The sequence below is a fragment of the Phoca vitulina genome, unplaced genomic scaffold (genome assembly GCF_004348235.1).
Source record: "Phoca vitulina isolate PV1807 unplaced genomic scaffold, GSC_HSeal_1.0 scaffold11, whole genome shotgun sequence".
NCBI classification, from domain to species: Eukaryota; Metazoa; Chordata; class Mammalia; order Carnivora; family Phocidae; genus Phoca; species Phoca vitulina.
In genome coordinates, this window is record NW_022589714.1 from 33,691,002 (window position 1) to 33,716,896 (window position 25,895).

At 36.1% G+C, this 25,895-nt stretch overlaps 1 protein-coding gene across 1 annotated transcript; it reads left to right on the forward strand.

The window, feature by feature from the left end:
* The first annotated feature begins 20,292 nt into the window (after positions 1-20,292).
* On the forward strand, positions 20,293-25,300 carry LOC116635720 (beta-defensin 110). The gene is made up of 2 exons (XM_032410081.1): positions 20,293-20,347; positions 25,152-25,300. The coding sequence occupies exons 1-2, from the start codon at positions 20,293-20,295 to the stop codon at positions 25,298-25,300; spliced, it is 204 nt and encodes a 67-aa protein (XP_032265972.1).
* Positions 25,301-25,895: the final 595 nt, after the last annotated feature.

Here is a 25,895-nt window from a genome sequence, read left to right on the forward strand (position 1 = left end):
GAAATTACCATCAAAACTCCAGAAAACTTCTGCCCACCCTGTAAGTTGACAATTCAATTCAAAATGTGTATGGAAATGCAAAGAGCCAAGAAAAGACAAAGTAATCTTGAAAAGAACAAAGTTAGAGGCTATTCTATCAAACACTAAGGCCTAATATATAGCAATAGTAATTAAATGTGTATGGAATAAGTGCAAGGATTTACTATAGAACAAAATAGAAGTCTAGAAGGAGACTTAGAGTCACTTGATTTTTAACGTAGGTAAGACTGCAGAGAAGTAGGGAAAATGATTTTTTCCAAAAAATGATACTTGAATATCACATGGGAAAACATTTTATCTTGATCTCTAAATCACAACATAGATTCAAGAATGTAGTTCCAGATGGATTACTTATATAAAGTGAATGATAAAACAATAAGCATATAGCATCTTCATGGCCTGGAGAAGGAGTATATTATAAGTAACCCTCAAAATTTGCTAATTAAAATTAATAAATTGCCCTCTATTCAATTTAAGAAATTCTGTTCGTTGAAATATATTTAGGAAGGGAAAATGCAAACCATACAGCGGGAAAAGATTTTAAACATCCATTTGTCCAAAAGGAATCATCCGAAATATGTAGAAAAAACATATAAATAAATTTTTATGACATAAAATCTGACTTTCAATGGATAAAGAGTTGCACAGACACCTCAGAAAGAGGATATATATAAGGCTAAATTAGAATAGATGAGATACAATCAAGTATATCCCATATACTGGTGAGTATACAGTGGTGAGGATGTGGAGCTTTTGGAAACCCTTAAACATTGCTGGATGAAATAAAAATGTTACCCCACTTCTTCATCATCATTATCAAAAGGCATAAACTAAAATCTCATAACGACATTTTTCATTAGTTTCTAATTAGAACAATGCAAATTGCCAGTGGGATGGAAAACTACAATGTGCTATTCACATAATGGAAGACCATATGAAAATGAGAATGAATGGGACACACAGTATGGAGGAATCCCACAAACATAATCTTGAGCAAAAATGAAAAACAAAAAGAATATATGCAAGAACATAACTCCATTCAAAAGTAAAATTATAATCATCATCAAATTCATCTATGTTGTTAGATGTCAAGATTTTGGTTACCCTTGGAGTGAGGATGTAGTGATTGGAAGATATATTGAGGAAAACTCCAAGGTACTTGGTAATGTTTTTCTTTTTGATCTGGAGGCCAGTTACATACTGGGGTTAATTTGTGGGTATTTAATGAACTGTATACTTACACATGCACTGTTCTGTACGTATATTGTACTTCAATAAAGACTTTAGAGATAAAAAAAACTACTGTGCATTAATTACCTGTTTTCTTTCTAATCAATTTTCTTCCTTCTTTGGATAAACAATATTTTCTGAGAACCTTTGCTGCCTCTCTTCTGAGTGGTTTAGACAATTGAAAGCACCCAAGGAAGAATGCCTGAAGGATAGGTAAAGCCTGACTAATTTTTCCCTTCTCCTCTGTTTCAAGGCATTATTTCCTGGTACTGGCTAATTCTCCTTTTGGTTATAGGTCCTCACTGAACATGGTCCCACTTCCCTTCAGGTAACACCCAACATAGTTCTAGATCCTACTGAATAGCCATAGCTTTTACATTCTGGACATACAACTTCTCTCTCTATTCCCTAGCTCTTAGACACAGTACCAGTCACTAATTCCCAGATGGATTGTTTAGAATAGCTTTGTTTTCCTATTGGAAATAGAGAAATTAAACTAAAAATAACTTTAAATAAAAATAAAATTTAAAAAGTAAATTAAATAAAACTACATAAATGCAGAGAGGAAAACATTAGTCTCTAATTTGGGAAGCTCATATTTCAGTGTAGGCAGCCAACATGAAAATTATAAATATGATGTAGAGTACTATTGTATATGGTAATAAAAAAATTTGACTAACCCAGTAAATTGAGGATTTTAGCTGTTTTACCAAATTTATTTCGAAAAAGGTAGAACTTAAGGCAAAGTTGTAGACTGATTTACTAATGAATACCTGTATACCTTTCATCTAGATTCATCTAACCAGTTGTTAACATGTTGCTATTTTGGTACAGGTTGTGTGAGTGTGTGTTTGTGTGTGTCTGTGTGTGTGTGTGTGTGTGTGTGGTGCTCTTTTCCACTCTCTTAAAATTATTTCAAAGTAAATTTTAGGGGAGGAGCAAGATGGCAGAGGAGTAGGAGACCTAAATTTTGTCTGGTCCCAGGAATTCAGCTAGATAGGGATCAAACCATTCTGAACAGTTACGAACTCAACAGGAGATCTAAGAAAAGAATAGCAACAACTCTCTGAACAGAAAAGTGACCACTTTCTGGAAGGTAGGACGTGCGGAGAAGTGAATCCGAGGCATTATTTGGGAAGATAGATGGCAGGGGAGGGAGTCTACCTCAGCCGCTACGAGCAAATGATAGAGCAGCAGAGCACAAAATTGGAACTTTTAGAAGTCTGCTCCGCTGAGGGACGTCACTCCAGTGGCTAAGCAAGAGGTGGAACCCTCGCTGGGACAGTGTGGTCTCAGGACCCTCAGGGTCGCAGAAAGACTGGGGAGTGCCTGAGTGCAGCAGAGCTCCCAGGTATTGGAGTAGGGAAGCCGGCTACAGAGATGGAGCCAAGGAGTGGGCTTTCAACTCGGGGTTGCCATAAACCATGATCGTGGCACAGTTGGGCCACTGCTCCTCCAGCAGGGACCCAACAAGTGGCAGATCCGGGGAGACTCCCCTTCCTCCCCCAGGAGGAGCAGCGCAGGAGTGCACTGCAGGGATCTGCTGGGTTTGGAGACTCCACACAGGGTCGTGTGTCAGAGATAGAAATGCTTGGTCACAGGCCGGGTGAGCACGGAGTGCGGCCAGAGACCAGGGAGACGGGAGTGACTGACTGCTTTTCTCTGGGGGCTCACTGAGGAGTGGGGCCCCGAGTTCTTGGCTCCTCTGGGGCAGAGATTGGGAGGCCACCATTTTCACTCTCGTCCTCCAAAGCTGTACGGAAAGCTTGCAGGGAACGAAAGCTCCCGAGAGCAAACCCGAGCAGATTACTTAGCCTGGACCTGGAAAGGGTGGGGCAATTCCGCCTCTGGCAAAGACATTTGGGAACCATGGCAACAGGCCCCTTCCCCAGAAGATCAACAAGAATAGCCAGCCAAGACCAAGTTTACTGATCAATGAGAACGGCAGAACTCCAGTGTTAGGGGAATACTGCACATAGAATTCATGGCTTATTTACCATGATTCTTTAGTCTTTCAAAGTTAATTTTTTTTTAACTGTCTTTTCTTTTTTTTTTTTGAATTTTTCTTTTTCCCTTTTTCAACCAACATCTTATCAATCCCTTTTTTTAAAAATCTTTTTTATTTTTCATTTTTAGAGTCATATTCTATCCTTCATAGTAGTTAGCCTTATTTTTGGTATATATATAAGTTGTTCTCTCTTTAAAATTTTGGGATACAGTTTATTCTAACAGACCAAAATACACCGTAAATCTCTAGTGTGTGGTTTTGTTCTAGTCTCCTGCCTAATCAAATTCTCTCCTTTTTTTTTAAATTCCACTTCTTTCTTTTTTCAACCAACTTCTTATCTTATCAATTCCTTTTATAAAATCCTCTAACAGACCAAAATACGCCCAAAATCTAGTGTGTGGCACTGATCTATGCACCAGCCTGATCATATTTGATCATATTCTTTTTTTTTAATCTTTTTCTTTTTCTTTCTTTTTCTTTTTTCTTTCTTTCCCTTTCTTTTCCCCCGGTTTTAGGTCTCCTCTGATTTGTTTATTGTATATTTTTCTAGGGTCGTTGTTACCCTGTTAGCATTTTGTTCTCTCATTCATCTATTCTCCTCTGGACAAAATGACAAGACATAAAAATCACCTCAAAAAAAAGAACAAGAGGCAGTACCAACTGCCAGGGACCTAATCAATATGGACATTAGTAAGATGTCAGAACTAGAGTTCAGAATGATGATTATAAAGATACTAGCTGGGCTTGAAAAAAGCATGGAAGATATTAGAGAAACCCTTTCTGGAGAAATAAAAGAACCAAAATCTAATCAAGTTGAAATCAAAAAGGCTATTAATGAGGTGCAATAAAAAATGGAGGCTCTAACTGCTAGGATAAATGAGGCAGAAGAGGGAATTAGTGATATAGAACACCAAATGATGGAAAATAAAGAAGCTGAGAAAAAGAGAGATAAACAACTACTGGATCATGAGGGCAGAATTCGAGAGATAAGTGATACCATAAGACGAAACAATATTAGAATAATTGGGATCCCAGAAGAAGAAGAAGAAAGAGAGAGGGGGGCAGAAGGTATATTGGAGCAAATTATAGCAAAGAAATTCCCTAATTTGGGGAAGGAAACAGGCATCAAAATCCAGGAGGCACGGAGAACCCCCCCTCAAAATCAATAAAAATAAATCAACACCCTGACATCTAATAGTAAAACTTACGAGTCTTGGAGACAAAGAGAAAATCCTGAAAGCAGCTTGGGAAAAGAGATCTGTAACCTACAATGGTAGAAACATTAGATTGGCAACAGACTTATCCACAGAGACCTGGCAGGCCAGAAAGGACTGGCATGATATATTCAGAGCACTAAATGAGAAAAATATGCAGCCAAGAATACTATATCCAGCTGGGCTGTCATTGAAAATAGAAAGAGAGATAAAGAGCTTCCAGGACAAAGACTAAAGGAAGTTGCAAACACGAAACCAGCCCTACAAGAAATATTGAAAGGGGTCCTCTAAGCAAAGAGAGAGCCTAAAAGTAACATAGACCAGAAAGGAACACAGACAATATACAGTAACAGTCACCTTGCAGGCAATACAATGGCACTAAATTCATATCTTTCAATAGTTATCCTGAATGGAAATGGGCTAAATGCCCCAATCAAAAGACACAGGTTATCAGATTGGATAAAAAAACAAGACCCATCGATATGCTGTCTGCAAGAGACTCATTTTAGACCCAAAGACACCTCCAGATTGAAAGTGAGGGGGTGGAAAACAATTTACCATGCTAATGGACACCACAAGAAAGCTGGGGTGGCAATCCTTATATCAGAAAAATTAGATTTTAAACCAAAGATTATAATAAGAGATGAGGAAGGACACTATATCCTACTTAAAGGGTCTATCCAACAAGAAGATCTAATAATTGTAAATACCTATGCCCCTAACATGGGAGCAGATAATTATATAAGCCAATTAATAACAAAATCAAAGAAACACATTGACAACAATACAATAATAGTAGGGGACTTTAACAACCCCCTCACTGAAATGGACAAATCATCTAAGCAAAAGATCAAGGAAATAGAGACTTTAAATGACACACTGAACCAAATGGACTTCATAGATATATTCAGAACATTCCATCCCAAAGCAACAGAGTACACATTCTTCTCTAGTGCCCATGGAACATTCTCCAGAATAGATCACATCCTAGGTCACAAATCAGGTCTCAACCGGTACCAAAAGATTGGGACCATTCCCTGCGTATTTTTAGACCACAATGCTTTGAAACTAGAACTCAATCACAAGAGGAAAGTCGGAAAGAACTCAAATACATGGAGGCTAAAGAGCATCCTACTAAAGAATGAATGGGTCAACCAGGAAATTAAAGAAGAATTAAAAAAAATTCATGGAAACCAATGAAAATGAAAACACAACTGTTCAAAATCTTTAGGATGCAGCAAAGGCAGTCCTATGAGGAAAGTATATAGCAATACAAGCCTTTCTCAAGAAACAAGAAATGTCTCAAATACACAACCTATCCCTCCACCTAAAGAAGCTGGAGAGAGAACAGCAAATAAAGCCTAAACCCAGCAGGAGAAGAGAAATAATAAAGATCAGAGTAGACATCAATGAAATAGAAACCAAAAGAACAGTAGAACAGATAAACGAAACTAGGAGCTGGTTCTTTCAAAGTTTTAACAAGATTAATAAACCCCTGACCAGACTTACCAAAAAGAAAAGAGAAATGACCCAAATAAATAAAATCATGAATGAAAGAGGAGAGATCACAACCAACACCAAACAAATACAAACAATTATAAGAACATATTATGAGCAACTCTATGCCAGCAAATTAGATAATCTGGAAGAAATGGATGCATTCCTAGAGATACATAAACTGCCAAAACTGAACTACGAAGAAATAGAAAACTTGAACAGACCTATAACCACTAAGGAAATTGAAGCAGTCATCAAAAATCTCCCAAAAAACAAAAGCCCAGGGCCAGATGGCTTCCCAGGGGAATTCTACCAAACATTTAAAGAGGAATTAATACTTATTCTACTGAAACTGTTCAAAAAAATAGAAATGGAAGGAAAACTTCCAAACTCATTTTATGAGGCCACCATTACCTTGATCCCCAAACCAGACAAAGACCCCATCAAAAAGGAGAATTACAGACAAATATCCTTTATGAACATGGATGCAAAAATTCTCACCAAAATACTAGCCGATAGGATCCAACAGTACATTAAAAGGATTATTCACCACGACCAAGTGGGATTTATTTTTGGGCTGCAATTTGGTTCAACATCTGCAAACAATCAATGTGATACAATACATTAATAAAAGAAAGAACAGAACCATATGATCCTCTCAATAGATGCAGAAAAAGCATTTGACAAAGTACAGCATCCTTTCTTTATGAAAACTCTTCAGAATATAAGGATAGAGAGTACATACCTCAATATCATAAAAGCCATCTATGAAAAACCCACAGCAAATATCATTCTCAATGGGAAAAAACTGAGAGCTTTTCCCCTAAGGTCAGGAACACAGCAGGAATGTCCACTATCCCCACTTCTATTCAACATAGTATTAGAAGTCCTAGCCACAGGAATCAGACAACAAAAAGAAATAAAAGGCATTCAAATCAGCAAAGAAGTCAAACTCTGACTCTTTGCAGATGAATTGATATTTTATGTGGAAAACCCAAAAGACTCCACCCCAAAACTGCTAGAACTCAGACAGGAATTCAGTAAAGTGGGAGGATATAAAATCAATGCACAGAAATCAGTGGCATTCCTATACACCACCAACAAGACAGAAGAAAGAGAAATTAAGGAGTTGATCCCATTTACAATTGCACCCAAAACCATAAGATACCTAGGAATAAATCTAACCAAAGAGGCAAAGCATCTGTACTCAGAAAACTATAAAATACTCATGAAAGAAATTGAGGAAGACACAAAGAAATGGAAGAACATTCCATGCTCATAGATTGGAAGACCAAATATTGTGAAGATGTCAATGCTACCTAGAGCAATCTACACATTTAATGCAATCCCCATCAAAATACCATCCACTTTTTTCAAAGAAATGGAACAAATAATCCTAAAATTTGTATGGAACCAGAAAAGACCCCGAACAGCCAGAGGAATGTTAAAGAAAAGCAAAGCTGGTGGCATCACAATTCCGGACTTCCAGCTCTATGACAAAGCTGTCATCATCAAGACAGTATGGTACTGGCACAAAAACAGACACATAGATCAATGGAACAGACTAGAGAGCCCAGAAATGGACCCTCAACTCTATGGTCAACTCATCTTCGACAAAACAGGAAAGAATGTCCAATGGAAAAAAGACAGTCTCTTCAACAAATGTTGTTGGGCAAATCGGACAGCCACATGCAGAAGAATGAAACTGGACCATTTCCTTACACCACACACAAAAATAGACTCCAAATGGTTGAAAGACCTCAATGTGAGACAGGAGTCCATCAAAATCCTAAAGGAGAACACAGGCAGCAACCTCTTCGACCTCAGCCACAGCAATTTCTTCCTAGAAACATCACCAAAGGCAAGGGAAGCAAGGGCAAAAATGAACTATTGGGACTTCATCAAGATAAAAAGCTTTTGCACAGCAAAAGAAACAGTCAACAAAACCAAAAGACAGCCGACAGAATGGGAGAAGATATTTGCAAATGACATATCAGATAAAAGGATAGTATCCAAAATCTATAAAGAACTTATCAAACTGAACACCCAAAGAACAAATGATCCAATCAAGAAATGGGCAGAAGACATGAACAGACATTTTTCCAAAGAAGACATCCAAATGGTCAACAGATACATGAAAAAGTGCTCAACATCGCTCAGCATCAGGGAAATCCAAATCAAAACCTCAATGAGATACCACTTCACACAAGTCAGAATGGCTAAAATTAACAAGTCAGGAAATGACAGATGTTGGTGGGGATACGGAGAAAGGGGAACCCTCCTACACTGTTGGTGGGAATGCAAGCTGGTGCAGCCACTCTGGAAAACAGTATGGAGGTTCCTCAACAAGTTGAAAATAGAGCTGCCCTATGACCCAGCAATTGCATTACTGGGTATTTACCCCAAAGATACAAATGTAGTGATCCGAAGAGGTACATGCACCCCGATGTTTATAGCAGCAATGTCCACAATAGCCAAACTATGGATAGAGCCAAGATGTTCATCGACAGATGAATGGATAAAGAAGATGTGGTGTGTATATATACAATAGAATATTATGCAGCCATCAAAAGGAATGAAATCTTGCCATTTGCCATGATGTGGATAGAACTGGAGGGTATTATGCTGAGCGAAATAAGTCAGTGAGAGAAAAACATGTATCCTATGATCTCAATGATATGAGGAATTCTTAATCTCAGGAAACAAACTAAGGGTTGCTGGAGTGGTGGGGGATGGGAGGGATGGGGTGGCTGGGTGATAGATATTGGGGAGGGTGTGTGCTATGGTGAGCGCTGTGAATTGTGCAAGACTGTTGAATCACAGACCTGTACCTCTGAAACAAATAATACATTATATGTTAATAAAAAAAAAAATAAAGAAGATAGTAGGAAGGGAAAAATGAAGGGGGGGAAATTGGAGGGGGAGATGAACCATGAGAGACTATGGACTCTGAGAAACAAACTGAGGGTTCTAGAGGGGAGGGGGGTGGGGGGATGGGGTAGCCTGGTGATGGGTATTAAAGAGGGCACGTTCTGCATGGAGCACTGGGTGTTATACGCAAACAATGAATCATGGAACACTACATCAAAAACTAATGATGTAATGTATGGTGATTAACATCACATAATAAAATTTAAAAAATGTAAAATAAAAAAAACACTAAGGGAATAACTGAACTCTCTAAACACAGAAAAAAAAAAGTAAATTTTAGCTATCATAATATATGAAATACTTTAGCATGTGTCCCCTTTATACAATGGTATCTTCCTGTATAACCACCGTGTCATTACTATATACAGGAGAGTGACATTGATAACACATTATCTAAAATAATCTATATTCAAAGTACACTAATTTTTTGATAATGTCTTTTATATCTATGAGGCTAATACTCAGAAAAATGGAAAAAATACAAAGAGAAGTATAATAGTTAGCCCTTTACTTTGTTGTCTGTAAACATTTCCCCAAACTCTGAGTGCAGTTTCCAAACATCAGAGACATGAATCTAAGACTGGAATAGAGCACTAGAACTTTGGAACTGTGAAGAGACAGCCCACAGCTGGTAGCTTCAAGGCAAAGGAAGTGATAGAAAACTTTAGTGAGGTCCTGTTGTTCTCATCCCTGAACTTAGTTAAATCCGTGTGGGAAGACAGAATGATGTCCTATGGCTCTGCTTGATTTAGCTAGAGGTAGTAAATGATAAATTAGCTTTCTCTTCTGTCACAAACCAGCTGGGTCCTGTAAAGGAAAATAAAAGTTATCTCTGAAGGTTTATCTCTTTTTTTTATATCTGTACTTTTTTTTTCAGGTGATCTTACTTGTATGAGCTTGCTAGATTTATCTTACTGTTTTCTTCTAGAAAGTCTGTAAAACATTTTTATTGACATAAGAAGTAATGAAGACTTTTAGTGGGGAAAGTACAAAAATAATTTGTATTATAAATAAACAGAACTCATTTGTTGGCTTAAACAATTTTTTCTCCATTTAACCAACAAATAGAATATACTTTTTTTCTTACCATTTTTATTATCCAACATGGTGAGAATTTTTTGATAAGTCTAAAAGGATTGGATGCCATACTATTACTGGAATAGATCATTTGTTTTATCCTATAAGTGGTAAAGAGAATTGAGTCTATATGGTACCAAGCACAGAGAGGAAAAAACAGTAGAATGTGGATAAAATGAGTGAGAAAACAGTCCTTCAACCTACTTATATTTGACATGATAAGATATTTTTTGAATCAGTTATAGTTCTAACTCTAACTTTATGCTGCTTAAATTTGAATAAGAAATTTTTGCTTTGCTTTTTCTTAAAATGTAGATGCCATGGGATTTGATTAAGAAGAGCATTTCAGTTAAGAGGTCTGGTTCTGATGTAGACAAACAGGAATTGATATCTGAATGCTGATACTCATTCCCCCAAATCTTTACAAGTCACTTAATCTTTAAGACATTTATTTTCATAATTTCTAAAAAAAAAAATTCTCAAAGAGCTATGAAGATTCATTGAAATAATATAAAAACTTAATTTTTTTTTGCCTGATAGACTTTTAACACTCCTTAAAACTGTAGATAATTTGCTTCTAAATATCATTGGCTGGAACCTTAACAGGTGTAGGTCTACTACATATATGCACACAAACATAAATATTTAATTTAATCTCAAGAACACCTATAAGAAAAGTATAGTTAAGAGATTATTTTTTACAGATAAAACCCTGAGATTAAAATAAGTTAAAAAAAAAAGAATTTAAGAAGATTGGCTTCTGATTATTCAAGAATTTTTATTCTGGGGCACCTCGCTGGCTCAGTTGGTAGAGCCTGCAACTCTTGATCTCCAGGTTGTGAGTTTGAGTCCCATGTTGGGTAGAGATTACTTAAAATAAAATCTTAAAAGGAGAATTTTTGTTTTAAACATGATACTTGGGGTGAGGGTATGAATGCCAAATTCTTTACTGAAAGGAATGGTACAAAGAAATAGAAGAGGATGATTTGGGAAAACTTACAAAAAAAAAAAAGAAAAAGTAAGGCAAACATGCATGTGCTTCATTGACAAGATACCCCAGCGGCTATGGGCCAGCCAGCTAAGACTGATCCCTTTACTTCACTTTCTCCCTGTGTGCCCCTGTCAAAGAGATTGTCATGCCAGATTCTGTGGCCCCATTTTGTGCAAGTTGGTTACATGGCCACCCAATTCCATGATGTATTTCACTTGTTCTTTCACCTAATAAATCTCAAGGATGCACATAAGTGGGATCACTTTTTTCAGTGGCTTGTTTTTAATGTCATTAGCAATTAATTCATATATTTTTCCAAGTGTCATGAACACTCGCATTTAGCTCACTCTGTCTTCATGTTCTGGTTTCTTGAAATTCTGAAGGAAGATTCAGCCATGTCATCGTTCTGGATCTTTATCCATTTCTTAGTATGTTCTCTTTCTTCATAACATTGGTAAAGCCACATTATTATAGTCAAAGTAGTAAGACATGGACAGGTAGCTGGGAGGCATAAAACTCCAGGTTGATCTAACAGCTGATGGTGTCCTCCATGTTCTGTTGTTAATTCATTGGTTTTTTTGTATGTCAAATATGGAAAATGGTTCACAGGCAGACCGGATCAGAAATACCTCTGAGACAACACAGCAAAAATAAGAGAATAGTACTAGGCTTCATGAATAAGATTTTTGTGCCATGATATGCATAATTTTACTTAGAAGGCATACATAAGTGGGTTAGGATGACTTTTGAATTGTTAACAAATTCCCATTCTTATCATATACTTTAAAATTAATATACATAAAAAGAACTATGATAATTCACTCATGTTCTCTGGACCTTACTGTATACATCTATGCAATAAAAAATCTCTGTGGTAAATTCTAATTCTAGGGTCTTAGGCGTCATAATATTGAGCATTTTGAACATTTTGATATTGGAATGGGAAGTGCCTTTGAAACGTGTGTAAAAGATGGATGGGATCACTGAGGTATCATTTTTACCTTGATGTTTTAGTAAGTTAAATCCACTACTAGTGGGATTATAATGCCCCTTAGGGTCTTCTGCAAAAAGGGACATTTTAAGATTAGTACAGACAGATGATATTTTATATGAAAATAAAATAGACTTTTCCTCACTGTAAGCTCTTTGCACATGACACTATTCAACAAAGGATGCAAATGGTCTCAAAAGTGATAAGTCTCAGTAGTCAGAACTACTTGCTAGGGCATGCCTACAAATTAAAAGGTTGTTTCCTTATTTCATGAATACCTTTCTGTCTCTTTCTCTGTGTGTTTTATTCTATGTAATAACTATAGTCATTCATTTCCACCATTCAATTTGGAGAGTCATGATATAGGAGAAAAAAGAAAAAGTGAAAATACAACAATGAAAATGATGTATGGCTTATAGTTAACCAATACATGATGGTTAGGTTGACATTAACAACATTATTTTTCTTTTTTTACAGTATCTTAACTGCCTATATTTTTTCTTGTAGCTTTTTGGAGGTTTAAACTTCCTGTTCAAAAATGGGGTAAGAAATTTCATAGGAGTAGTTTTATGATATAACTCTGGCTAGACAGATGTCTTTACTTTCTCTCTGTAAGTAAATTTCCTAGCAGGTATTTTAATCATCTTTCTTTCTTTTCTGAGGTTTGTAGGGTTGTGTATCAGTGGAATTCCACATCAAGGTAAAATGTAATAAGTGCCATATGAGTGATTCAAATAAAATATTATGATGAGTAAAGGGGGTCAAAAGATACAAACTTGCAATTAGAAAATAAATGTCATGGGGATATAATGTACAGCACGATGACTATAGTTAATAATATTGTATTGCTTATTTGCAAGTTGCTGAAAGAGTAGATCTTAAAAGTTGTCATCACAAGGAAAAACTTTTGTAACTAAGTATGGTGACGGATGTTAACTAGACTTACTACAGTGATATATAAATGTATATAACGCAATGTATATAAATATCAAATAATTATATTGTATACCTAAAACTAATATCATGGTATATGTCATTATACCTCAACAACAACAATGAAAAAAGAGAGTGAGAGACAGAAGGACATCGGATCTACTATAACTATCCTGAGACATCTAGGTGAGGAGTCTTCTAGGAAAGAAGATATATATCAAGATGGTTTGTATTCTAAGGAAGTTATTGGAAATGCTTTCCAGCCCTTAAAATACTCCCATGGAAATAAAAAGGAGGATGATTGTTTTATCTCAGCAAGAGTGAGTATCTGAACCAAATCTAACCTGACATCCTGAGGCTAATGTCACCTGGAGGTGACCCTGCATGCAAATTAAGAATGGCTGGATAAGGGCATATTCCCTGTAGACACCAACACCTTCTACCACACTGGTGCCTGCTATGGACTGAAGGTTTGTGTCCTCTCAAAATTTATATATTGAAACCTAATCCCCAATGTAATGGTATTTGGAGGTAGGGCCTTTGGGAGGTGATTAGGTCAAGAAGGGGAAACCCTCGGGCGCCTGGGTGGCTCAGTTGGTTGGGCGACTGCCTTCGGCTCAGGTCATGATCCTGGAGTCCCAGGATCGAGTCCCGCATCGGGCTCCCTGCTCGGCAGGGAGTTGCTTCTCCCTCTGACCCTCCCCCCTCTCATGCTCTCTCTCTGTCTCATTCTCTCTCTCAAATAAATAAATAAAATCTTTAAAAAAAAAAAAAAAAGAAGGGGAAACCCTCATGAATAGGATTAGTGCCCTTATAAAAGGGGTCCTACAGAGCTCCTTCTGTGTTTCTACCATGGGAAGATACAGCAAGAGGACAGCCATCTATGACACTGGAAACAGACCCTCACCATATGCCAAATCTGCCAGCATCTTGATCTTGTACTTCTCAGCTTCCAGAACTCTAAGAAATAAATTTCTGTTGCTTATATGCAATACATACATACATAAAATGAAATGAAATGAAATAAAACAAAATAAATACTATTGCTGTCAAAGGAAGAAATAATAACTTTTTAAAAAGTATTCAAGGAAGACATGACATAGGATGAATGAGATTTGGTATTGAACAAGTTCCATGAAGGCAAAAGCACCTGTTTGGTTACTCGATCTTCCTAGAGGACAGAAGAGTATGTGACATATAATAGTAAAAACCCAATAAATATTAATGGAATGACTGGATGGACATGTGGATAGAAGAAAAAAGCAAAACTGAAGACACAATATTTAGGAATCCCCAGTTTATGGAGCAGAAAAAGGAAAGTTACAAAGTAAGGAACTCTTAGAGAAGTGAAGCAGGAACAAACATGGACCCATACAAAGGATATGATTGTTTCCAGGAGGACTTGTGGGTAAACAGTATCAAACATTAAGAATTGCCAGAAGGGGCACCTGGGTATCTCAGTCCATTGAGAGGCAGACTTTTGATTTTGGCTCAGGTCATGATCTCAGGGTCGTGAGGTCGAGCACCATGTGGGGCTCTGTGCTGGGTGTGGAGCCTGCTTAGGATTCTCTCTCTCGGGCGCCTGGGTGGCTCAGTTGGTTAAGGATTCTCTCTCTCCCTCTCCTTCTGCCCCTTCTCTCTCTCTCAAAACAAAACAAAACAAAACAAAAAAAAGAATTGCCAAAAGATGGGCCCCTGTTTGATAAAGTGAGCATAACTTAAGTTTCTAATTTTGAGAAGATTCCAGGCATGCTTGATTGTTTGAACCTCTGAGAACTAAATTACAGGATAAATAATAATACGAGTTTAAATAAGAGTGCTCAGGGTAAATGCTTTTCTGTGCTTCTGTTTCTCTAAGTCTTGTGTCTGCACCACTTGAGTTTAATGAACAAAAAGCCAGTACTAACAGTCTCAACTCTCTGCGTCCAATGACCACTTGAGCTTCGGGTTTACACCATCACTAATAGGGGTTTTCATTAAGAATAGCCTAAATAGATGGTGTTTCCATTCACATGTATTGAATCTTTTGCTAAGTGTTTTATTTGAATTGACTCTATTAATCTTTATAAGAGCTCTAGGAGGTTGTCCATTAGTTGATTAAAAAAAAAAAAAGTGTATACAGAAGGCTTATGCCTCCTTAAACTCTGTTTAAGGACAGGGGAAAAAAATAAAATATGCTTCCCATTAGTTTTTTAACTACTCTTTCTCTTCATTTCAAAACATGCACATTTTTTAAAGATATCTTTCCAATCATTTAGCAAGCTCTTACTTTCTCTATAATCAAATCCAGTCTTTGGTAGTATAAGTAATATGTAGAGGCACATATTTCCCCCACAAAATTTGGAGAGGTGATATATAAGCTAGAGGAAAACAATGCTTGCAAATATAATAAAATAACATCTTTCACATTATGATTCATAAAGACATGTTGATGGAACTAAAATAAATAAAATCAATACCATAAATATTTGTCTTGTGCCAATATGTGTAGAAGTGAAGTTTTAATTTCTTTTTTTTTTTTTTTTTTTTTAAGATTTTACTTATTTGACAGAGAGAGAGAAAGCACAAGCAGGGGGAGCAGGAGAAGGAGAAGCAGGCTCCGCGCTGAGCAGGGAGCCTGATGCGGGACTTGATCCCAGGACCCTAGGATTATGACCTGAGCTGAAGGCAGACGCTTAACCGTCTGAGCCACCCAGGCGCCCCTGAAGTTTTAATTTCAACCTCCTTGTCATCTTGTAAAATTTCCAAAGGCCTATCACAATTTTGTATAACTTTAATATATATTTCTTATCATGACAAGTTAGTGTTGTCTTGAAAAGATTTTCACAATTTTCTGGTCCATTTCAAGGAAGATATAATTATTAAACCTGAAGGAGAAAATACAGATGAGTGACAAGATCAAAATTAGAGATTGCGATAATTTCGCCCATTACAGATCCTTTTTGTTCAAGACTTAGAATATTGTTTCCAAGAACCCTAACACAGATACAATGATATAAAAGCAGAATGAGTGAAACAAATAAAGAGCTAAGGGAAGGCAAAGGAAGAGGTAGTCATGTTTGTGAGAAACTTCCAGGAAAACTTTCAGAGAAGGGATAATACTGAAGTAAAGGGCACGGACCCTATTGTTTTTGTCTTCCATGGATCCTGAAGCCAAACTTAACATTTGGTAGATTCTTAACAAGTAGTTGTTGAATTAATAATAATTGAGGAGGATGAAAGAGGAATTCAGGATGTAGAGATGAAGAGATAAGAATCAAAGTTGTAATCTTGGGGTGTGCTGTCATTTTCTCTCCTGAAAATACTCTATAGTATTAATGCAAAAGCCTAAATCAAGGGTTGGTGAACTTTTTCTGTAAAGGTGAAATTTCAGATAGTAAATATTTTGGGCTTTACAGGCAACAGCTAGCTCCACTGCAATCCACTTTGCCGTGAACAGAGGCAGCCTAGACAACATATAAACAAATGGGTGGGGCTGTGTTCCAAAAACTTTATTTATAAAAACAGTCAATGGGCCAATTTGGCCTGAGAGCCGTTCCCTGACCCCTGCTCTAAATCCACAGGGCTCAGGACATTTCATGTGCCATGGCTGGATTACAGATTTCATTTATTCCTATTTTCTGATAGCCAAAACTAGAAAAAAACCACCATAGCAATATGGCTGTGGATGTGAATTGCAAAAGACTTAATGGGCAGGGAAAAATGATCTGTAATGAACAGGAAAATATTTCTTTCTGCCCTGGATCTGTGACGTTTTCTATGCCATCATATAAGACTATTATAAACAATGGATGACAGAATGGAACAAACAGATATATGAAGCTAGAACGAGATCATTCCCTAGCATCATTCAGAGGTGAGAACATCTGCTCTTATATCTTTGTAATGAATAAAGAAATACAATTTAATATTAAAGCTTGAGCAATGCCAAATAACTGTCATGAAGGTACATGGTAAATTTGCATTGTGTCTTCCTTGGATAGCTTCATTCACCCATGCAGAAAGTTTATTCTATGGCAGTGTAGTTCCAAAAGCCAGTTTCATCTACCATGGAGTTAGTGGCTACAAGTAGATCATGTTGAACCCTAGGCAGTCGAAAAATTTTGAGGAGGCATAACTTTTAAGAACAATCTTTCAGTAGACCCACCCTGTCGTGGTCTCTTCAGAAACAACTTTGAAGTTAACAAATGAAAGATTCTAGATTCAAGTGATTTCAGACCCTTTACATGGCAAAAGCAGATGTCCCTGTGGGTGATCTGGAACAAATGCAAGAAAACTGAAGAGTCAGGACGCATAGAACACTTGTGGTATTTCCTTGCTCCATTATAATTGTTTATAAATATGTGCAGGAACAATCAATTAAAATGTATTATTATCAAGGGTTCAAACTTATAAGGAGTAAGACTTATATCACATCTCCAGAAAAGCCACCAAACCTCCTGATGTGCTAGCTAGGGTGAAGGGTATTTAGGATGGACAGTAGAGGAGGGAGAGGGTAAGTACCATTTGAGACCCAGCAATCAATAATAGTGATAGAGGCTAAGATTTATCTCACTAATATCTTCTAAGTTTGCCTTCAAGAAGGATTCAAAGGAATCATGGAGGAGCTGCTCCTCAAAACTAGGTGGAGAAATAAATTTACATGACATAAAGGGCAAATTTAGATAGCCATGAAATGTGACTGTAATTGATCACAGGTCCCAGCTGATAGACTTTGAGATAAATCTCTGCATTTGTGCTGAGGCCACACCCTTCACAGGTTGTGGCAAGGTTACTAAAGCAGACACTTTCCTGAGAGACACAGGATTCCTTGGATTGCTGATTTTGTGGGGAGTAGTCCTTTATGGCTTTTCTGAACTTTTTGTCATTTACACAGGAGCCTATGGATGCATTCATCCAAATGTTTTTTGTCTACTTCACTCAGGATCAGCTTTGCATCCCAGTCTGATGCTCTCCTAAACTTTCCTAACTCCCTTCTTTTGCTCCTACAGGTATTTCCCCTAATAAAATCCTAGCACATTTAATTCTGTACTGGCATATATTTCCTGCACACATGGACTATATATAGTTCACCACTAGTTTAGGTATATACTTTAAAATTTTTACATCTTTATATGCAATATTGTAAAATACTTAAACATTTATAATAAATATTATCACAGCAAACAAATGAGATGCATGCATAACTAGCAACACTTTTGACAGGTCACACTTTATTGTATCCTCATAACAGTAAATGCAAATTAATTGCATATATTAATGTATCTTACTCGGGTTGGATATAGTAATTCTTATCATTTCAGTGCAAAGGGATTGCGGAACTGAAAAAAATATCAAACTACCTACTTTTGTATCAAAATGTGTAATCACATACGATCCAAATCCACCCGAGAAAAAACATAAACACGAGCTTATCATCCTAATAGACAGCAGAAAAAAAGATTGTCAGAATACATGAAAACCGGGGCACCTGAGTGGCTCAGATGGTTGGTTAAGCGTCTGCCTTCTGCTCAGGTCATGGTCGCAGAGTGCTGGGATCGAGCCTCGCATCGGGCTCCCTGCTCGGGGTGGAGCCTGCTTCTCCCTCTCCTTCTACTGCTCCCCCTGCTTATGCTCTCTTGCTCTCTCTGTCAAATAAAAAATAAAATCTTTAAAAAAAAGAATACATGAAAATCATAATCAATATTTCAATATGGAATTAAAATATTTTAATAAAATGATTAAAAATTTAATTAAAAAGAATAAATAGATTGAGACATTTTTCTTAAATTAGGACTCTGAGTTGTTCCAAGCCTTTTGTTAATTTTCAGAGTTCTGAAAAAGTTAATTCTGACAGTTTTCAACAGTTTTTTTTCATTGCTTTTACTGAGGGGCAGATTCTCAAGAGGTCTTTACCCCACCACTTTGGTTGATATCACCCTCCAACATTAATATTCAAACTCTGTTTTTTTTTTTTCATACGCCATCAGCTTATAGCAAATTCCACATTGGCAAATTTTACTGCTCAATAACTATTTGTCGAATAAATATTGCATGGTGACACATTGAAGTGGTCTTCTTCCTATCAGCTGAGGCTGAATTTTCAGGGTTTTTTTCTTTCCAGAAAGAAAGCATAGCTAAGTCAAATTCCTCACATTTGATTTAAATCCAGTTTCCATTTGTACTTTATCATTTGAAACATTGTTTTTGGTAAAGGATAAGGAATGCTAAGCAAGTAAGTTAATCTCTTTTGATTTCACTTTTCTCACCTGTAACATGAGAGGGTCTGATTATCCCTAAGCAGCCTCACATTCTTTACTCATCTGTGACATAGATTCTATGACCCTGGGATTCATTTTCTCTGATGGTTAATAGAATGAATGAATCAGGTTTCCTGGAGTAATATGTGGCCCCTTCCACCAGTCTTAGCATTCCAGGATCTTGTTAGAAATGCAATTGTTAGGTTCCATTCTAGACCTACTAAATCAGAAATGCTGGAGGTGGGGCCTTGCAATTTGTTTTTAACAAGCCCTCTAGGGGATTGTGATGTAGCTAAAGTTTAAGAACCATTGTCCTAGAAAATCTCTTGACTTGGTGGTAGGAGAGGATCAATTAGTTGTTCTCTGTTTACAGCATCAGCTTCTGGGTATTGTGTAAAACTTCCAGCTTTTCCTCCTGTATCTGAAATAATAGATGTGGGCAATATGCAAATTGGATCAGAATATACTTCCAGTTCCATCAACAGAATTAAAAACATTAGACATTAGAATTGTGAAATCAGATGATTTATTATAAGGAATTCATAAGTCATACTTAAAAATCTATTGTGTACAGTATTTCCCATACTCATCAGTGAATCCAGAATTTCTTGATCACGTTACATTTAAATAATTACATAGTGTATGAATTGAAATAAATCATTCAACCTCCCTGGTTCTCATCTGTAAACAAAATCTCAATGGAAACTTATAGCTATAAAATCCAATGTTTCAGACGTTCAGTAATTTAATACTAAAATATTAGAATATTTGGCATCATATGTAATATATAATAGAGGAATGTATTGCTATAACATTTCCACCCTGATGTTTTAGCAATCCAAACACATTTCCTCTACAAGTCTCTTAAAGTTTGTATTTCCAGGAGAGTCTATTTAAGGTAACACAGGTGGGTTTTACTTTTATGGGAAAAATTTAGTAATAATTCTTGTGACTGTGTTCTTTGAACATGGCACAATTCAACCAAGCATACAAATGTTCTCACTACTGATAAGGCTCAGTAGTTAAAATCACTTCCCAGGAGAATCTATAAATAAAAGGATTCTCTGTTTTCTTATTTGGAAACCCCTGACTTGAAAAAGATCTGGTGACACTTTTTTTTTTTTTTTCTAAGAAACTCCACCATGAAGATTCATCTCTTTTTCTTTATTCTGCTCTTTTGGGTCACAATTTTACCAGGTAACATGAAAATGTTTATGGGCTTATTTGTGCTAATGAATTTGAGAAGACATAAGTTGTTTCTTGTTAAAAGTATGGTAATAACATAGGGATTAAAGATTTTTATACTAACTGCAATGTGGTATTCTGGCTTGGACCCCCGAATAGAAAAAAAAAATTTAAAGACAGTAGTGGGAAAACTGGTGAAATGTGAATAAAATTTGCAGTTTAGTTGATAGTATTATACCAATGTTTATTTCTTAGTTTTGATAATGTAAGCATGGTTACGTGAGATGTTACCATATTGGGAGTTTCACCTCTATTACCTTTGCAACTCTTCTATATATCTAAACCGATTTCAAAACAAGGAGGGCACGTATTGCATGGAGCACTGGGTGTTATACGCAATGAATCATGGAACACTACATCAGAAACTAATGATGTACTCTATGGTGACTAACATAACATAATAATTTAAAAAAAAAACAATTAGATCAATACATTAGTCTCATCAGCTTCATTCTGAAGCAATTTGTTAGAATCTATTTTTACTGGAAAAAAATGTTCTTTAGCATAATCAGCTGGTAAGGAATAAATGGTTCAGTATTAGAGAAAGATCTATTTTGCTTTTTTTTTTTGCTTCTTTTTAACCTATACCAGTATACTACCTCCAATGAGCAGAAGCCTTTCTTACTATTCCGTTCTCAGTATATAGGCAAATCATGTCTGTTGTTGGCCTTTCTTTCTCTATTTCTGGTCACTACCTTTCTCTCTCAGTGCTACAGATCACATGGATGTTGAGTGTAATACCTTGTACACAAGCTATGTTTTTCATGAGATTTTTTTTCCACCCTCAAAGGCTACCTTTTCACATCAGGTATGTAACAAGATTCTCTCCTCCTGAGTTAATGTTTAAGTATGAATTGTACAGAAATAGAATAATACATTTTGGAAAAGAAAAGACCATTGAGTCTACTACCTTCTTTTTAAAGAGATTAAGATGAAAGGATTAGTTTAAGTCTACCTAATTGGCACTAAAATTAGGCTCAAATTCTCTACCTCCCAGGAAAATATTCCTTTTTTAGTACCTGACTGATTTCTTTAGGCCCAATAGAAATTATAATAGAGGCCTAGGAGAGTAAATAACTTGTTCTTTCATTGTAAATATTATAGAGTCAATCATGGCAATCTAAAAATGTATACAATGCTTACATAATAAACTGTTTAATTATCATTTAAAAGTTGCAAGTGGATAAAATTCTAAATAGAGATCAGATCAAGCATCATTGAAGTAACAAAGAAATACAATTAATTGCTCATCTAACTAAGAGAATAACTTCCTTTCTCTCCATTCAAAAATTCCCTCCATTCAAAAATTCAAAAGGATCTCTGAATTTTTTTTTCCAGTTCTAGAAAGGGCCAAAAAGAAATTCTATACAGATTCATACAGCTTTGAACATGTGATAAATCTTTTTCTTCTTTTAATTTCAACAATAGCTAGCATGACTAGATCACTATATCAAGTATTTTTCTGTTTTAGTCACTTATTTTTTTTCTTCATAACAGCTATATCAGGTGCTCCTACCAATAATTAAAGCTATTCATGCATTTATCAACAAACTGAAAAATCATGTGTCCTGCAGACTTAGAAATTAAAAACCAGTTGGGGATACAGTAGCATAGGTTACAACATCAGTGTTACTAACCTTTTGTATATTTTTTCTTGTATTTTCAAAGTAAGGCCACTGTCCTTGTTAATCACACATCAACCAAACTTTTAGAGAAACTACCATTACTGACAAAAAAGAATCTCAAATTAAAAAAAAAATGTCTAGATACATATTTTTTTCCACAAATTTAGAAAAGATGTGATAGGAAATATAGACATTGTAGAAAATAATAAAGCAATAAGGATATTGTCTTTCAACTTATAGTTCACCAACGTATGGTTATTGACTTAAATTTCATAAAATGTCATATGTATGGTTCTTTTAGAGTTCTTCAGTTGTTTTTTATATCTCACTTGCAAAGTATAAAAGTCCTTACTCAAAATTGAGGTAGAAAACCTCATTCTTTTTCCATTCGGACAATTACAGATGAAAAGATGTCCAGATAAAAGCCATTCAACTGTCTACACTGGGAAATTTCCATTGAAGTTACTTAACTTTCCTCTTCATTTTTAGAGACTATAAATGCACCAAATGTCTAGAACTGAGGTATTGTTTCATTCTCATGTATTGTTTTACTTCATCTGCCAAACTAAAAAAAAGAAATGTGTTATTGCCAAGAATCACTTCTCTTTAAATCTAACATGTACTTTGAATATAAAATAGTATAGTTTTTTTAAAAAGATTTTTTATTTATTCATTTGAGAGAGAGTGTGAGTGAGAACATGAGCAGGGTAGAGGGTCAGAGGGAGAGGGAGAACCAGACTCCTCACTGAGCAGGGGACCCAACGTGGGGCTTGACCTCAGGATCCCAGGATCCCAGGATCATGACCTGAGCGAAGGCAGACACCCAACTGACTGAGCCACCAAGGTGCCCCAGGATAGTATGGTTTTGTGCTGAAAGAATAGTCATGATTTCCCATCTGTTTCCAATGAGGTTAATGGTAGCCTAAAGAACAAAATGGCAGGTGAATGAAAATAAAAATAAATTATGGGTTGAAATATATTTTAGGAAATATCTTGCCCATTTCTAGCTTATATATTAAGTAAAACTTTGTATATTATTTAAAGAAATTCCCTAGCATGTGAACATGTTAATAGATGCAGTCTGAATGATACATATGAAGTGCTTTGTGAGAGCAGTGGAAAGAGAGCTTACTTCCCTGAAAGTGATCAGAAGAGACTTCAGAGAAAAGACAGTACTTGAACAATGTATCTGAGGCTGAAAACAATATGTTTGGCTTAACACAGCATCACCAGAACAGTAATTTTAATCACTGAAAACAGTATTTTCAATTAGAGGCAACTTTACCCCCAAGGAGACATTAGGCAATGTCTGGAGAACTTTTAGGTTGTCACAACTGGTACTGTTGGTATCTAATGAATAGAAGCCAAGGATGCTGCTAAACATTCTTCAATGAACAGGATAGCATCCCACAGCAAAGAATTGTCCAACTCAAAAGGTCAATAGTGTTTAGGGTGAGAAACCCTGCACTAGGGATTGAGTTAGAGCTTCACAGGGAGTATGCCTAATAGTGGAATGAGTGGGTGGGGGGCTTGCAAAGATGAGTATCAGCAATCCAAAGACACAAGCTTGGGGAATACTTATATTTAGAGCTCAAAATGAGAAGAAAGAAGACAATATTTTTAGAAAGGTGAAATAAGACAACCAATGAATAAGAGAAGGGGTGAAGTCAGTTTAGGGTGGAATACGGTGTGACAAGTGTGACAGTCCTCATGTCTAAAGTGAATATAATTCAGGTTTCTGTCACTGGCAAATCATCCATGGGCTTGATAATAGTAATTCCTTAGAAGTTATACAATAAAAAATGACATTTAGAAATTAACATTTAATCTGTGCAAAGTAACTATTTTTTCTGCTGTAAATTGTGTCATATTCTGCATTGCTTCAATTATAGTTAGAAGAGAGGTCATTTTAATAGAAGAGTTAGGTTTTAAATCAACTATTTATACCAATAATATAGATAATGTAGCTCTGAGTCTAGGTATTCATTAAGAAGTATCACTACTCACCACCAAACTTTTGAAAATGCAGACGGAATGTGTAGGTAGAAAGGCCTGGTCTTTAAAGGGACTGATTAGAACACCAAACCTAATTAATGGTTGAAATTAGTGGCAAAATTTATTTGCTTTCATACCATGAGTATACAAAAATATTTGAGTCTGCCCTTTGGTCAGCAATTGGCAATATTTAGAATTCTCCCACACCAGTTCCCCTCAATCTCACCACATGAGTAAGGTGATTACTTATCAAAAGTGATGTGTATAAAAAAAAATACTTGAAAACATAGGGTTTCTGAAAACTCATGGGCCAGCACATATTGTGAAATACAAAGTTAAAATATATTTGGCTTGGAATGAATCTTACAACCTATCAGACCAACATCTCCCAATTCCCCAAATATCTCCAACTACCATAAATATAAACTTTAAGTGAAAGTCAATCTCCAAGCTACAAGATAAAACATGTATTTCAGAGCACTGGTAATGTTAGCAATCTTGTAATGGCAAAAAATGGCCTCACCCTCTAGTCATTCCTGTTTTTTAAATCAACGCTATCATCAGACATGTGTATAAGTTAGATAATTTCTTTGTGGAAGTAAATCCCAAAATACCCAGGGAAGTTGTAGGAATTCAGATAAATTGCTTAACATTGCCTCTCTCTCAACATTTTGGAAAAGTAAAATCAAGCTGCAGTAGAAATCTCTTGAAGAACCCAAAAAGTACAACGTTTTGTCTAAATAATGTTTGTGAGAGCAGAAAAGGGAGAGCTCAAATGCAATTGGATAATTGTAGAGACTAAGCCTGAGAGGTCAATTATGAACACTTTTTGAACTGTTGATTTGGGGAACTATCCTTGAGTTACTATACAGTCACTTGTAAGGAAGCAAGCTGGCACACCTAACTCAGTCCAAGACACTTTCTGATTTTCAGGATTTCCCTTGGACCTAACTTAGGTCTTGGACCTCAGGTACGTTCACTTAAACTTGGCTCAATAAGATTTTCTGTCATTAATTAGAAGGGGGACATATTTTTTGACCTACACGAAAATCTTTTACTTCTTGGACTTTCTCCTTTTAAAATATGGGTGTGTCACAGCTAAGTTGCTAATTTCAGTCATTCTTTCCTTCTTACAGCCAAAAAGAAATATCCCCAATATGGTAGCTTGGATTTGAGGAGAGAGTGCAGAAAGGGTAATGGCCGATGTAGAGTTGAGTGCCATGAAAGTGAAATTAGGATTGCTTTCTGCATACGACCTGGAACCCATTGCTGCTTGCAGAAGTAAAGCTTACAGAAGACAAGAAAGAGATACATGCTCCAAGAAGAGAGGACCAGTGTTACTAAGTCTTCCCAGAATATCCTTCAAGGCCTGTGTATCTCAAAGAATTAAATAAAATTTAATATTGAGCCATTCAGAAGTGGTTCTATGTCACACATGTATCTGGTGCCTTTACATTGCATTTTCTCTTGATCTCTTGGTGCCAGCAGTGAGCAGATTTATTTTATGCAAGTTCCCCAAGAACTCTTCAAAGTTCTATGTGCTTGTGTTGGTTGACATAAGTAATGGTCTAAGAATCCCTAAGTCAAAGAAATGGGAGACACATTCTTAGATGCAAGCCTCCAATGGAAATGTGCTGCCATTTTATCATCAAACATTGCTCTATAGATTATGACATGAAAATATATAACCACAGGGTTTGTGAGACTATATATAGAGAGTGCAGATCCTGCTCATGAGAGAAAGAGCTGAAGTAAGAGAAGGATTAATATAAGAACAGAAGAACAAAGGTAATCACAATCAGTTCCAATTTCTGTCCTTATTTATTATTTTTTAAAAGATATATTTATTTATTTATTTATTTATTTATTTATTTTTTAAG